The 15154-nt window shown below is 47.5% G+C and overlaps 1 protein-coding gene and 1 long non-coding RNA gene across 3 annotated transcripts in view; both read left to right on the forward strand.

The window, feature by feature from the left end:
- The first annotated feature begins 3481 nt into the window (after window positions 1-3481).
- Window positions 3482-10104, forward strand: LOC138065721 (uncharacterized). The gene is made up of 3 exons (XR_011138819.1): window positions 3482-3739; window positions 8867-9014; window positions 9673-10104. It is a non-coding gene; the product is annotated as an uncharacterized lncRNA (long non-coding RNA).
- A 3776-nt stretch (window positions 10105-13880) lies between these two features.
- Window positions 13881-15154, forward strand: part of PFKFB3 (6-phosphofructo-2-kinase/fructose-2,6-biphosphatase 3) — a 45334-nt gene continuing 44060 nt past the window's right edge. The window contains exon 1 of one of the 2 annotated variants that reach the window (XM_068956594.1): window positions 13881-14083. Coding sequence is in view for 1 of the 2 variants with exons in the window: in XM_068956820.1 (XP_068812921.1) it covers window positions 14068-14083 (16 nt within the window). In the remaining variant the exon portion in view is untranslated. The remainder of the gene's footprint in view (window positions 14084-15154) is intronic. The other variant, XM_068956820.1, reaches the window with a different exon arrangement.

A 15154-nucleotide genomic window follows, 5' to 3' on the forward strand; every position in this document is an offset into this window, starting at 1 on the left:
ACTGTTTTTTATATCTTCTAACTAGCTGTTCTCCTGCCTTTTTCTTTGTAATAGCAGCTTCTGAGCTTCTGATTTGATGACTTGGAAGCTTGAATTTGTCATTCATCGGCTGCAGGAATCGGCTCGGCTTAGTATGCTTCTTGCCTCCTTCAGGCTTTTGTCTGTGTCCGTTCCATTTAAATTTCTCTTGAAATCTTATTTCATCCATGGGTCTTCCAGTTGCTGAGAACTGCTTTACTGGCAACTTTTGTACCATTTAGTTCTAAAAATACTCCTCATTGTGGTTGACTATTTGTGGGCAAAGTTTACCCTGGAAACGTCGGCGAGATGACATGTTGATTTGGTATTTTGTGTAGGAGAAAGACTGATTCTGTAAACAAAGTATTTATTTGTACCATGCAGTCACTAAAATGGTTTACCTCCTCCTAAAGCTCAGCAGGCATAAATTGCCTTAGCTTCATCTCCTTGTCGGTACTCATTCTGGTGGGTGCTGTGCAAGCACGTTATGTTGGAGCCTGGTTTATAAGCAGTTGTCCTCTAGGTGCTGCCACAGTAAGCGTTCTAAACACGTATACGGTCCTTAGCCTGTTAGTAGCAAGGTGTTGGATGTGTTTTGGGTTTGGTTTTTTGTATTTTTTTTCTTTTTTTGGCAAATGCCCATTCTTTCACTTTACCTGTGTTGACCTGTTGGCACAAACTTTCTCGGGTAAGGTTGTATCTTGCAGGCCTTTAAAAATCGGGCTCCAAATTCACTACTGTATTTCCTACTTTCACTGGAAACTGTTATTACTGACTTTTTTTTCTATTTCTTGTAATTTCTCAAATTAGCTTTTACCTAACACCTCCAGCTGCTACTGCTTAAACATGCATTATTTCCTTCCCTCGTTCATCAGCACCCTCTCAGAAGGCTCGGCAGCCCTTAGGTTGAATTCTTAACTATAGCTACGGAGTTCTACTTGCACTGGTTTGTCTTTGCGTAGTTGAAGTTACGCACCCACCTCTTTGTAAGGTATGTTGTAAACAGACAGCTTCATAACTCCGGTCTGAAGCAATAATTTTTTGTTTCTCTTTTTGGGCGATGCCTTAAAAGCTCGTGATTACAGAAAATGAAGAGGATGATGGCCTGTCAAGATTAAGATATCTGCTTGCCTTACATATCTTCATTTAAGTACAGTATTGGTATTCAGTGTTTTTCAGGCTTGATTTCCTAACGTTAAGCTTTAATTCCGTGTTTGTATGTACCCTTGTAAATACTCTGATTTTTGATGTGCGGAATAGCTGACTCTCTTCTCAGGCTAAATATGAACTTTTTATTACTTCTGGGAATCTAGATTAGATACCTACTTAAGGGAGATTTAGCAGTGTCCTGAAGCTAACAATAAGCTGAGAGGTGCGTGCAGGACATGTCAGCCTGGAGCTGAAAGAGGTGTCCTTAGTGCATTACCAAGCCTGAAGTCTTAAGAACATGGATTTGTACAGTAGCGTATAACTGTTTGCTGTCGTGTTCTTTTCCTCACCGATAACACTCTGGTTTCTTTTTTAAAAGTAGGGAAGTAGCGACTTGATCTTTTCGTAGCTGTTATAACCCCAAGGTCTCATTCCTGAGTGGTAACACCTATTTCAGAGCTTTATGTACATAGGTTATGATTTTTTTTAAATTTTTCTCTTATTTTTCTCTTATACTTACCTATATTGAATTAGCTGCCAGTTTTATCACTTGCCTGCTCTCTCCCAGGCTCAAGAAATGTGATAAGCTGGAGCTCACAAGAAACGTGGGCAGTCCTTTTCTTAGCGTTATTGTCAAAATCTAAGCTTGCTGGGCTAACATGTGAAAGGTGAGACTTGTTGCCTCAAAGAACTTGCTGTCTAAATAGCCATATAAGGGCAGAGGAAGACAGGTAGAGGAAAGTGATTTACCGAAACCCATGCAGAAGATTGGTAACAGTGTCGGGGTTATACCCTGTTGCCCTATACTTGCAACTATGCAACCAAAACCCAAATTCCTGCTGGAGCAGTTGCTTTTTATTGTAATGACAAAATGCTAAGCACTCTCAGCCCTGAACTTTAAACTGCACTGGATTCAGCTAAGAGGAGATGTAATTTGTGTGCTGCAGTCTGTGCAAGTGCTTGCCTTTTGAGTTACTTAACTGAAACTCAAGCTCCTTGTAGGTCTATCTGAGCGTGTCTGCAGTATGTTACCCTTCTGTGTAGAAGGAAATAGGCTGTGTAAACTAGCATAATTTTCACGAAGATGGATGAAAATATGGGAGGCTTCAGCAAAGTTCTTAAAGATAATTATTTCCCTACAAGCAGGAGTCTAATGAAGGACTTTCAGTCCTTACAGCACTGTTAGTGCTGTTAGTACAAGAATAGTCCCCTAACAAGACTTAACATTCATCCCATGTTAAATGAGGGCACTAAATCATTTCCCAAGCCCACTAGAAACAAGTTAGACTTTCTGATGAGCTATTTCCCTAATTACACACAGTTCATCAAAATAAGATGCTTTGTACTTCTGAAGCAGGTTACCTCTGAGGCAGAGCCATGATACGTAAATAGTTGTTGATTTTACAGAGAAGGAAACTGAGATAAGCCATGCACCAGCAGGGTCGTGGCAGCTGCGGTGGGAATGTAGACCACAGGAACAGGAGGCTGGAATTCCAGATTCTGGTTCTTCAACTCCATTCTGTGAGTAATTTTGCCTGCATGTGATGCCTATCTCTGTGAACGGGTGAGTTGCAGCTTGCGTCAAATTGGAAATTCATTAATGATTTTTTTTTTTTATAAGGTGGAAACAATAACGGTTTTGCTGCCTTTCTTTCTGCTAGATGCAGTAATAAGAGGTTGACTTTTATGAGTATAGTGCTTAAAATAGTTCACGTTTTTGCCACTACTGGAAGTACCAACAGAGGCACAGCTTGAGTTCACTGTGAAGAGCAAGGTACCATCTGTATCTGACGAGTTTATACTTTCCTTTGGGATATGGAAAATCATAGTCTTAATATTATTGGTCTGTCAGACCAGGCCTTTCATTACTTTTAATTTCCAAAACCTTAAAAATAAATGAAAATTCTCTTAAAATCGGAAGAAAGCAAGAGTGTGCATACAGCTGAGGGCTGCTTACAGAGGCATCCAACACTGATAACATATTAATGGGCCAAACTTCCCCCAGGAACCTTTCCCCTGCCAGGTTCAACGCTGTATCCCTGCTCTTTCCCTGATAGCAGCGAAAGCTGCTTACAATTGCAGAGCACAGATTTGTTGCTTACAGGCACCTATTGTACTAGTAACTGCAGGACGTGTGGTAACGGATTGGACTCTGAGAGTTTATACCTTCAGGTGATGAGGCACTTGTGCTTAAAAGAGGAATGGGGATTGATAGCATCAGCATTGCACCCTGTCTGTTAATTTGGCATTAGCTCAGCAATGGCCTGTTTGCAACTGGCTTACTGACTTCTTTGAGAACTCCCATGTTTTTTCAGGTAGTGGTTGGATTTCGAAACCTCATGTTTGCATTTCCACATGGAAGGGGAACCTCTTTTGGGAGAGACATCGCAACAGACGGTCACACCATCACTTCTAGATTCACCCGCTGGTCAAACTCCAGCTACTGCCCAGTAGCAGTCACATCTGAATTTGGCCTTCTCCGCTGTGTCAGAGAAAAGAATTTAGCTTGTGCTATATCTTGGATCTGTCAGCCAGGAGATCTGGCTTTCTCTTGCGCTAGGCTGCAGAAGAGGTAGGTTTTTCATAGACTTTTTTTTTTTTTTTTTGGGGGGGGGGGGAGGGTGTTTCTTGGTGTGTCATATAGGCAATTCTTCTAATATTTCTAATAAATGACTTCTTTCTTTTTCTGTGATGCTGAAGGTTTTATTCTAGTTGCACAGCAGTTAAAGTGCCACTGCAGAGCCTTTATCACCTGATCAGTTTGGCTTATGTGAAACATTATTTTTCTCACTTCCTCAGGGCCTGCCCTCTGTGACTCACAGGCTGCCCTCTCCTTTTAAACCTTATATGGGCTTCCAGAAATGCAGAGGCTTTGAGGTTAGCGCTAGACTAAAACTATCAACAGTGAGCAGCAGGTACTGACTGCTCAACCTCATGAAACAACAGGTCTTACTGCATATTTCACCTGTTTTCTCCTGTTTGAAATTCTCCGTTGGTGGTATTCTGGTCTCTCCACTAGCCTGCTTGTGTCACTCACCCATATGCTTTCCTAAAAACTGAAATGATGGTTCTAGCTCAACATACAGGGCTCAGTAGAGAGCTCTTTAAAGAGAAGCAACATAATTCCTGTCTCTCCCTTCTTAGACTATGTTCCTCCAAAGTACAACAGAGACAGAGTAAAGGACACTGCTCTCCAGGACTCTGGTGCTTGCTTTCCTCAAATCCTGTCCACCAGATCCAGATGTTTTGGGAGCTCATCTTAAAGTGTAAATACTTTATTCCGTGTTGGTTCATACTGCGGTAGTGCCAGGACCCAGTCACAGGTCTGCCTGGTGCTGTGTAACAGTAGAACAAAAAAGTAATTTCTGCAGGACGTTGCTCCTGCAGCAGTACCAGGTTCTGGTTGTCAATTTTAAAGTGACTTTTGTGAAGTCCAGCTGGAGTTGGTAAGGCATCTCTTGGAGGACTGCACGATACCTGACTGGGTGTTTGATATGTGAACCACATCTCTGCTGCCCTTTGTCTCAGAATTGCATCTCGGGCACTGGTGCCTGAAATCACCCGTGATGTAGTTTAGTGGATAAATACATCTGGTGTTTGTTTTTCTGGATGTTGGCCTGCTGCAGTATTCTGGAGAAACAACAGTTTGACCTGAGGAGGAAAGAGTGCTCTCAGAGTAATGGATGAGACATTTGTGGGTATTTTGAGGGGTTGGTTGATTAACTGATCTTTGTGTGTGTGAGACAGGCAAATGCCTATTGTGCATTTGCAGAATGAGTTTAAAAATCAACCCTTTCCTCAAATGACTGTTGTGACATTTTATATATCATAGAGGGAAGGTTCAAGGATGCAAAAATTGGCAATCATATTAGTTCCTTATAATGTTAACCAGCGCCAGGGCCTGATAGCCTTAAACCGTGGAGAACTCTAGACTTTCTCATGGATATTTATGTTATGTCTCTATCAGGAACAATCAATGATTAGCTGCTACTCTTTTTTTTTTTTTTTTTTTTTCCCCTCACCACTAAAGGATCTGTGAACTCTGTCATTAAACAAGCATTTATGCTGGTGAGATCCCTTTTTCTTTTCTGCAGGCCACTGTGTTAGATGCACTCTGTCTTGAATGTTCAGAGTGACTTTTCTGGGCCATTTATTGCAAAATTCTTTTGAGTTACTCAAGCTGCGACTCAGCAAGTTTGTGGAGGGGCAGAGAAAAGAGAGTAATGTCTGCAGGGCTTTTGACTGCTGAAAAAACAGTGGGCGAAGTTCAGAGTTGTCCACTGTTCTGCCCTCAAGAGATATATACAGATGACACAGTCCCTGAGACTTAATGGATTGCCCTAAATCCATCAGTAGCTCACAATAAATGCGATGCCAGTTGTGATCCTGTTGTGCTCCCTTAGTGATTTTGCTAGCTGTCTGTGCCAGTTGGGATTGGGCATTGCTCATGGTTTTATTGTAGGCAAGAGCAAAAATACAGCTTTCCATATCAGTAAGAAAAGTTACTAAGAACAGGGAGAAAAATGGACATTGAGGTGGAAAAGCTGAAACACAAGCAAGATCAGAGTAGATGAAAACCAAAAAACCAAAGTGGTTAATTGCAGAAGGGATAGCATGCACTTTTCTGCAAGTTTTTCCTCTCGTATCTGCTGTCTCCTTTTTTTTGCTCCCTGCTGAGGTCATGATTGTGGCTTTGTAGCATTTCCTTTATTGTCTTTTTCTTCTGAGCATTGGGAAATAGGGAAATCCCAAAGCACATGGCTTTGTACCATGTTTCTATCCTGTCAGTGCAGGATCGTGAGAGCAAAGCAAAAGTCCTCAGCCGCCAAAGTCCTGGCTTTGTTCGTTCCCTCTGCTGCTTGTCACCAAACAGCTTTAAGACACCCTAAACTTCGACCCCTTAGGCATGAGTAGCTGGGGACAAGGGTTGAAGCTGGGCTCCTGCAAGGCCGGGCTCCTTGCATGGGATGCCTTGCTGCCCCACTTTGGTAGGCCTGAAGGCTGGCGCTTGCCTGCCTGTCTCCTGCAATGGTAGCGTGCTCTCCACAGCACTGCATCTGGTTTACAGTGCAAACCAGCTGATGTCGGTGATGGCTAAAGCAGGCACCAGAGATTTTGCAAGGATGCTTTAAATGGCACGTGCTTTTCTTGCTGATAAAATACCTCAGATCTATAAAGAGTGAGCTCTTTCCCGGAAAGAAAACTAACCCTTTCTTGCTGCTCTTGAAAAGGTCTTGGCCTCTCTATCTCATCTCTTCTGCTCCTCGTTCCTCAGGGTAGGAACACTTTGTTCTTTCCAAAGCAGTTTTTAAAGCATCTTACCACTTTGTAACCCTTCAGTTGTTTTCACTCTTCGAGTCTCTAAGATGTGATCTCCAGCCTCCATTTGAGAGTTAATAGCAAGTCAACAACTCAGGAATCCATGTGATCCTGCCAAGACAAAGGTCTTCAACTCATCGCAGGTTTCTCCACCTTTTGCCGTGGGCAGATAGCTGGGTAGCTTTTTTGGGCTTTGCTGCCTCAGACTTATAAAACTTGCATAGCAGCTGTGAGCCAAAACTCAAATGATACTCTAGCAAAACATGCAAAACTGCTCCAACACACGCTTCTTCTGCGAGGAGTGGAACAGAAAATGGGTGGATTTTGTGTCATTTGAGGCGCTTCAGGACAGTGCTGAGGTTGTGTAATCGCAATGGGCACAGGGTCATCACTAGGAGAGAGTACGGGCTAGAACAATTCCCGATAACTATTCTTCCCTCTTTGTAGGAGGCAATGATACTGTCACTCAGCAATATACAGAGAAAGGCCTTGCTGGGGAAGTAATCACGTGGAAATGATCCCAAACCAGGATTCAGGTGTTTGCTTTGAGCACAAATTTAAGAGGAAGGCTTGGGAGCGTGCAGTCTGTCTCCCTGCAGCACACCAGTTAAAGCTCTGCACGTCATCCCGTGTAACATGACACAGTTGCTTTTGCGGATACAGGCCCCAAAGTATCGAGTTCACCTGCAAGGGCTCAGCTCTTCGAAGGCCTCAGCAAGTCAGGAACTTAGAGTTAATAATGAAACGAAAGTCCTGAAAATTTGGCCAGCCATCACAGTGCTATTCATATTTTTTTTCCTCCCATTCTTCATTTGGCTTTCTATCTGATCATGTCAAAATGTTTTGCTTAGTTTTATTTCTATCCAGCAGACTGTTTTATTTATGAGCAAAGCCCTATGGTCTTTGTTTTTGCTGCTGTGCTTCTACAGGCAAAGCTCAGGGAGTCTAAAAGCCAGGAAGCTTTTTATATTAAAAAATTATGACTTTGGCATCAATAAAATCAAGACTTTTTTTTTTCTGATTTAAAAAAAAAAAAAAAAAGTTAACTCCATGGCAAGAATCCACTTTGCAGAATCACCAAGCCTGGACTATGTAATAGGAAACAGAATTGATTTCCAATTACTTGTCATCCGTGATGCATTGGAAGAAGGACGGAGATGTTTCGCTGAATGCGACACTTCAGTGCCAGCGGTGTGCGTTGTGGCAGTTCAACAAGACGGAAATGAAGAGGAAGGTGCTCACAGACCAGAGGATGAGCTAGCTGCATGGGAGGTGCAAAAACACATTCAGAAACCTGCTCATGTGGGCAGCTGCAGAGGCGAGAGAAAAGCTGCTAAGGTAATCGACAGAAGGTGGTGCTGCTGCAATGACTACTGTCCGCAGATCGCTCACGGGAAATGCTGTCAGGCTCTGCACGCTGCTCCTGGGCCTTTCTCTCCAAAACCTAACAGCTGATCGTGGTGAATGAAACGAGACCAGGACCCCAAGCTGTGCAAGGACCCGGAGCACCTGGTCCGAAGTCTTTGACCTGCATCTCTCTAATCCAGTTCTGTCTCGATGCCTTTATAGAGCACTTAATCTTTGTGATATGAAGATGCCGGTTCTAATACTAGAGGTTAGCGAAAGTAATCTGTCTAGGTCAGGTTGCAGTGCCTATGAGGGCTGGCTGGAAAGTTTCCAAAAGCTGATTGTTTCCAATCCGTGCTTCATCTTAAGCTGTGATGACCCCGTTGTGTTTCCTGGTGTCCCAGCAGAAACAGTATTGCTATTTCTAGTGAAAGGCCGCAGGCATCATTCCAACTTTGCCTTATGCTAACTTTGCAAGGCTAAAGCATTAGGCTTATTATCAGCATGTTGGGAGAGCTTGCTGTGTGAAGCGGAGCTGGATACCAGGTGTCTCTGGTTATCATGTGGAGTTTAAGCGTGGGATAATTAGCAAAGGCCTTGGAAATGTGGGCACAGGCTGCAAACAGAGGCTTTGGGTCTATAAACAACTCCCTGATGGTCAGCTGCTGGTCACTGAAGAAATGCAGCCTTGAGAGCTGGGAGAGATTGGTTTAAGCACAACAGCAGCTAAGCAAGAAAATAGCTGAGCAATGGGATAAGGTGCCTGACCTGGTCTGGGAAAGCAGCACCCTCGAGCAACAGGTAATCCAAGGAGCAGAGGCCAGCAACTAAGAACCTGCCTAGAGACTCAAACATCCTATCAAAGGATAAAATAGGAATATGTAAGCATAATCCATCATGTAAGCACGTCCCATGACACATCCAGCACGAGCAACTATGAGCACACACATCTCTTTTGGTTTTGTGCTACACAAGCAGTTTGAAATGTTACATATATTTTAAAGGGGTTGCTTGCATTATTATTTGTTTGTAGGGTACAGGCCTCAGAGTGAAGGCGATTCCCATGTCTGGTGTCTCAGGCTGAAGTGTCTGCTTGGCTCCAGCCCAAGAAAAGCTCTACCATCTCTGGCCTACAGGCCGTTACCCTGCGTCATCTTACCGTGCACCTGGCTGTAAGTGAGGTCAGTTCAGTAATGATTTCCTGGCTGAGCAGTTGCTGATATAAAATCCATTCCCCCTTGTATAGATAGGGAAGAGGGGAAGACTTCTCTACTTCTCGATGCCCTCTGATAGAAAGCGTGGTGGTGGAAACATATTGATTCAGTGCAAGATGGGAAAGGCAAGTTACAGCTCCATGTTGGGCAAAGACTTTTCTGGGGTTAAGGATGAAGCTCAGCTCATTTTCTTGTGCAAGGCCATGGAGGTCATGGCTTGGCATGCCATTCCTTCACTGGGGTTTAGCACACAGTGCCTTTCCTGGACGTCACTTTTGAAGACGGATGAAACTTTGCAAGCTGTTAAAGGCCACAGCCCGATGTCCTGTTGCTGGCGAAATCTCCGCTGGTTTTCAGTGTGAAAAGCTTTCAACAGTTTCTGTTCTCAGCATGAGTCCTAGGAAGCCCAGGCTGCATCTCCAGCCCCGTTTCCTGTGCCTGTACAGACTTCCTGTACCACAGCCCTTCCCTCACCTGGCTCCTAGCACAGGCTCTTAGCTAAAACCAGGTTTTAAACCTAGTGCAAGGATAAAAGGCCACTGCCTGCTCACTGGGTTAATTTTAACTAAACAATCCCCCTCCCAAATATTAATAGTCATTAAAATCATTTTGTTGATTCTTTCAGGGACAGCTTCCTATAGGCTCTGGTGCTAGCCAACATCACTGCTCCATGGGCATTGCATGGCATGGAAACCAGCGCTTGGAAAGAGCTCAAGAAACCATCTAGACCATCCCTCAGCCCCAAAGCAGGATCAGCTCTGGATAAGCCATTCCCAACGCCTTTGTCTAACCTGTTCCTAAAAACCCTGAGTGATGTTGATCCACCTGCCTCCCTCTGCCTAGGCAGCGTGGCTTGGCTTGGTGCTCAGCCAGGAGGGCCTTCCTGGTCTGAACTGTATTTCATTTAGTTTAACCTAAATCCATTCCAGGGAGCAGCTTGCTTATGGGTGGGGGGTCTATTATTATTTTAATGCTGTTCTTTCTCGATCCCAGATAGACGTGTCGTTGAACAGTGAATGAGAGATTAAAATTTTAGTGCAGAGGAAATCCCCACACTATGTTTTCAGTCTCCCCTCTTTGTTTTAACTGGCACCACTCAGATGCCAGAGGCACTTTGTGTGGGCAAATATTAGCGTCTAATATAGGGAACTACCCAATGAGATGATCCATCTCCTATGATGGCCTTGGCTGCTGCTTGTAAGCCACTTCTAGGTATTGCCTCTGGTGGGGGGGGGGGGGAAGAGGAACAGAGCAGTCTGCTGGGCGTCAAGGTGTCTCAAGAAGGAGAGCTCTCCCCGGGGTGCGGCAGTGCTGGGGAGCAGATGCTTGGAGGTCAGGGATGGTGCCTGGACGCACCCCCAGGCACATGCATGCCGTGGATGCCCCTGTGCACTGGGGTGGGAGGTTCTGAGGGCTCGCCAGCCCCACAAGGGTGGTATCTCTGCTCAGCTCATGCTCATGGAGTATGTCCCAGTGCCTCCCAGCTGCTCCATGCCAGCTCTGGCTTCTACTGCCTGCAGAGGCGAGTTGGACAACAAAAGTCCAAGTCAGTAAAGGCATCCCAAGTGGCATCCCATTAATAGATGAGAGCAAAACCCATTCAAAACATCCTGAAACCTGGCTGTTGATCTTCTACTGCCCCTGGCAGCAGGGCCAGTTCAGAAATGAGGGCAAAGCATGTCGCGGTGAGAGTAAACTGCCTTCCCGAGGGCTCTCTGCTTACGTAGGTGGCAGCAGCCCACAGTCACGGGTTTTTCTTTCAACAAGTCCAGCATGGAGTGGCCTACAAAAAGGCCCACAGGGGAAGAAATGGGTCATTTTCTTCTGAGATCCTTCTAGCCCAAAAGCACAGAGCAACAGGAACAAACCCCTATTACCAAGCAGATGCTCTCATATTTTAGGATGATTTCCTAGGGACCAGATCCAATAAAGGACTTAGTTGTAAGCCTCTCCCCTAGAATAGCAGCTGGGTCCTGGGTGAGTGGGACACAGGTGCTTCAGCCTGCACCGTTGCTGAGCAGGAGCCTCTTAAATCCTGAAGTGGTGCTGGAGCAGCCCCCCATCTGCTTCACTCCCATGGGGCTGGATGCTCTTCCGGGCTTAATTAGCCTTTGCACTGTGTTGGTGAAGGTGGTCGCAAAACCTCTCTGCTTCGCCAGCCCTCCTGCAAGGTGGAGATGGGCGTCTGAATCCAATGTCCATGAGAGGTCTGAACCCCAGATTAAGGTTTTTTGGGAAACCTTAACCTCTAATATAGGACCTAATGTCAGCCCCAGCTGTCGTAGGTGAGCTCTGAGATGCTCCTACTGGGATGTTTCTGGAGCCGAACCGCTGGTGTCCTGCAGAGAGTAAGGTCAAAGAAAAAAGCAGCTGATGAGTTAAGCGTCCTCCAGGCCGCGCAGACACCGAGCGGGAAGTTAGCATCCAAATGTCGATTTTGATGGACGTGATGCCCAGATTCCTTATTGGCTCTAACCCTAAGTATATCCCATTATATGCCTTTTGTCAAGCTCTGGCAGCACACGCTAGAAACACGCTTCAAGAGTTGAATTGCTGAACGTCTTTAATCCTGGGCAATACAACTGTAAAAATCCCTTTTGAGGCTTATATAGAGATTTGGACTCATCATTTCAATGAACAGCATCCGTCACACTAAATACAGCAGTGACTTAGACCAAGGCTCCCATTCTTGCCTGGGGTGAATAAACAGAACTTGTGTGTTAGACAGAGGGAACAAGGCCAACGATCGGGGGAAAAAATTGCTTTATCAGCATGATGACATTACATTTCCTCCCAGTGCCCCATTTGATGCCTTGAGGACCCAAGATCCCTGGAGACGCGACATTAGGTCAAACTCTGGTCCCTCGTCCCAGCGCATGCTCCCAGCTCTGCACAGACCCAGCTACCTTCCCGGGAGCCATCGGCAAATGCGACTGCCTATATCTGACATTTGGCTGGGGCATTTTGCCAACCCTCAAGGAAGGTGCCAATGGTGGGACACTCACAGGTTGTTCCTGGCACCTAAATGCAGCTCTGCCCTGTCTGGCTCCCAAAGCAAGTCGAGGCAGCACCTGGCTCTTCTTCCTCTCCCTTTAATTGCTCCCCATTGCATGCTGCAACCCAGCTTGGTGTGCCGAAATGCCTGACATGTGGCAGCCCCTTTCAACACCGCAGCACAGCTTGGGTGGCTGCAAGGAGAAGCCAGGCCCATGCGATGCAAGAGCTTGGGCATGGTCTGGGGATTGGGAGCTTCCAGCTGGATAAAGCAAGAGGTGGAAGGAGCCTGAAGGACGCATAAGAGGGTTTGCAGGCAGCAGAGTTGGCATTGGGGCTTGCTGAACTGCCTCCAGAAAGCTTCGGGTGCTTTTGCTGCAAAGCAGCGTGAAAGCCAGGCTGCTGCCATGCTGCCCCGGCCTCAGGCACTGCCTGAATGTCCCTCTCCTGCGCACTGGTGGTAGGCTGCGTGCAGCAAACAAGGACTGTTCTTTACTTGCTAGGCCATGTCTGTTGGTGGCACGTGGATGTCTAGCACTGGTGGCTTGAACCTTCCCAACCTAAGGCCCTTTAGGGTTACCAAAAAGCTTCGTAAAATCAGGACAATTCCAGTTTTTGATAGTTTGCCCCAATAAAATGGTCACCTGTCCAATTAGCCGGTGCAGAGATCTTCTGGTCTCAGCTTCAACGTGTCCTGCCTCCAGCCCAGAAATGGGCAGAAACTCATTGCTAGTCCCAGTTGCTAGAAGGATCCCTGGGACTCCTAAAGGGTCTTTGCTCTATGTGGGCTGATTCGAAGCCAAGACTACTTAAGTCCTCCAAAGAGGGAGCTTTTAGGGACATCCCAATGACCAGGATCCAGCTGAGGTTACAGCACCCCATAAGAGAGCTGGGGAGCAATTTGTGGGAGTGCTCCTAAGCCACTGACTTAAATAGGTTTCATCAGGGGAGTTAAGCCAGCCTAGCAGACTCTGCACTGATAAGGATAAGGAGCACTCACACGGCCCATCTCAGTCGTCCTGATGGGCTGGAGCCCGCAGAAAATGGGCAAGAAGGCCTCGTACCCCCATGGCCACTTGCACAGTGATGGTTTGCTGAAGGGCTCGGTGGCTTTAGGAGGCAGGAGCGGTTCTGCTGCCTTTTGGCCAAAGGCAGACACAGCAGAGAGCTCACAATATCGCTCTTACCCCTGAGATGGAAGGACAAGGTCCAGTTCTGCATAGCTTAGAGGGTTTCTCTTGAACCACCTCCAAGCCAGTATCTCTCTATACCTCCAGACAGAGCAGTAAAGGAACCACAATAAAAATAAACAGCTCTCCCAGCCAGTAATGCTCGACCTTCACTTCACGCAGCAACCTGAGCTGCAGGTTGAATCTTAGCGATTAAGCTGCACAAGCCCAATAGCACTTCAAAACTCTGGACCCAGCTTGCCCCAGCCCTGTGCGGGCTGTCCTGCCTCCCCGCCGCGATCCTTGCAGGGGGGATTTGCACTTCCTCAGCATGCAGGTTGGCACAGCAAGATCCGAATCTCTGATTGCCTTGGCCGTGGGCAGCTGTGTGGCTGTGCATGGGCAGCTGGCAGATGCAAAGTGGGGGACCTGCGCCCTTATCCCCTTATCCCACCCCCATCCACCCCATTACACCCAGCTCTTTACTGCTCCTACCAGGAAAAAACAAAGCAAACCAGAGTCCCCAGTGCCACATCTCCCTCGCTAAGGCCATCAGCTCCCTGTCCTGGCCCCCTTCCACCTCCCTGCCAGCTCTGCTGCCATCGGGAGGCGAAGGGTTAAAACCTGCCGAAATTACAAGAACTTCCTCCTTTCGGCAACGCCTGCCTCCAAATGACGCCGATTTCTGCCGGGCTTTGCCCAAATACGTCCGTTTCCTCCTAAAGAAGACGGAGGAGGACGGAGGTAAAAAGCAAAAAAGAAAACAACCAAAAAAGCGAAGAGCAAGAAATCGGCCCCTGGAGGGGAGAGCGCGACTGCGGGGCCCAGGCGTCCGAGCGCAGCCTTGCCCCCCCGCAATGCCGTTCCGCAAAGGTAGGAGGCTCGGGGCCCCCAGGGTTGGGGGGCAGCCCGGGGGATGCCCTCGCAGGGGGCCAAGCTGGGGCAACCCCTCGCCTCCTGCTCGGGCAGGCTGGGGGTGTCCGTGTCCCCCGTACTGGTGTCTGCTGGCGGCGGCGGCGGCGGTGGTGGTGGTGGTGGGAGATGCGGGCACCTTGGCTCTGCCCTGCAGCCTCACGCTCCCTGGGGAGGAAGAGGAAGGACGTGCGGGGACGCCGAGCAGGACCCCACGATGCTGGCGGGGGTGATGGCCAGAAATGCAGCCGGGCTTCTGTGCCGGGCCCAGACGCACCTGCAAAGTGCAGCTTTCTCCTCTCCATCTTCCCTTGGCGGTGGGTTAAAAATTTTAGCTTCCCTGAGCTACGGGGGAGATGAGCTGTTCTGGGTGAGGTAAGACTAAAGACAAGATGGAAAGCAGGGCGTTTCTGTGCTGGCGGGTTGTTCCTGGGCGCTGCAGGCTGAGAACTGGCAACCTGCGTGCATTTGTGTTGGTCTTTGCCCGCTGAGTGGGGAGATGCTCAGCTGTGGCTGGAGGAGCTCAGACAGTCGAGATCAGGGGCCTGTGAGGAGAGACCAAGGGAGGAAAAAGGGGCTTTCAAGAAGGTGTATCTCTCTGGGGCAGCCCTCCTTTCACTCCCTGGTGCTCTCTGATCTACGGCAGAGCCTCCAAACCATCTTCCTTTCCCGTGAAAGCCTCCTTTCCATCCTAGCAACTGGCAAAAAGCAGCCCTTGCCTTCTTTCTGGTGGGGCAGGTCGGTATGGGGCAAGAGGGTCACAGCCTACAAGACCTAACGCCCTGACCTGCCCGGATCCTGTAATACCCCCTGGGCAGGCGGAAATGTTGCCCATCCTCCCTGGGCCATTGAGAAGCAGAGTTGTGTTACCTCCTCATCCTGATGGCTCTGAGTCCCAGCAGGATATCACAGTGCGGTGGGGAGCAGAGCGGGATGCTCATGGTGTTGAAGCAAGGTGGAGAGGAGGTGGGCATGTTGTCTCAGGAGCTACACCGGGAGAGAAAAAACATGCCTGAGGGAAGAAGTCTTCTC

This window comes from Struthio camelus, chromosome 1 (assembly GCF_040807025.1).
Source record: "Struthio camelus isolate bStrCam1 chromosome 1, bStrCam1.hap1, whole genome shotgun sequence".
In the NCBI taxonomy this organism is placed as follows: Eukaryota; Metazoa; Chordata; class Aves; order Struthioniformes; family Struthionidae; genus Struthio; species Struthio camelus.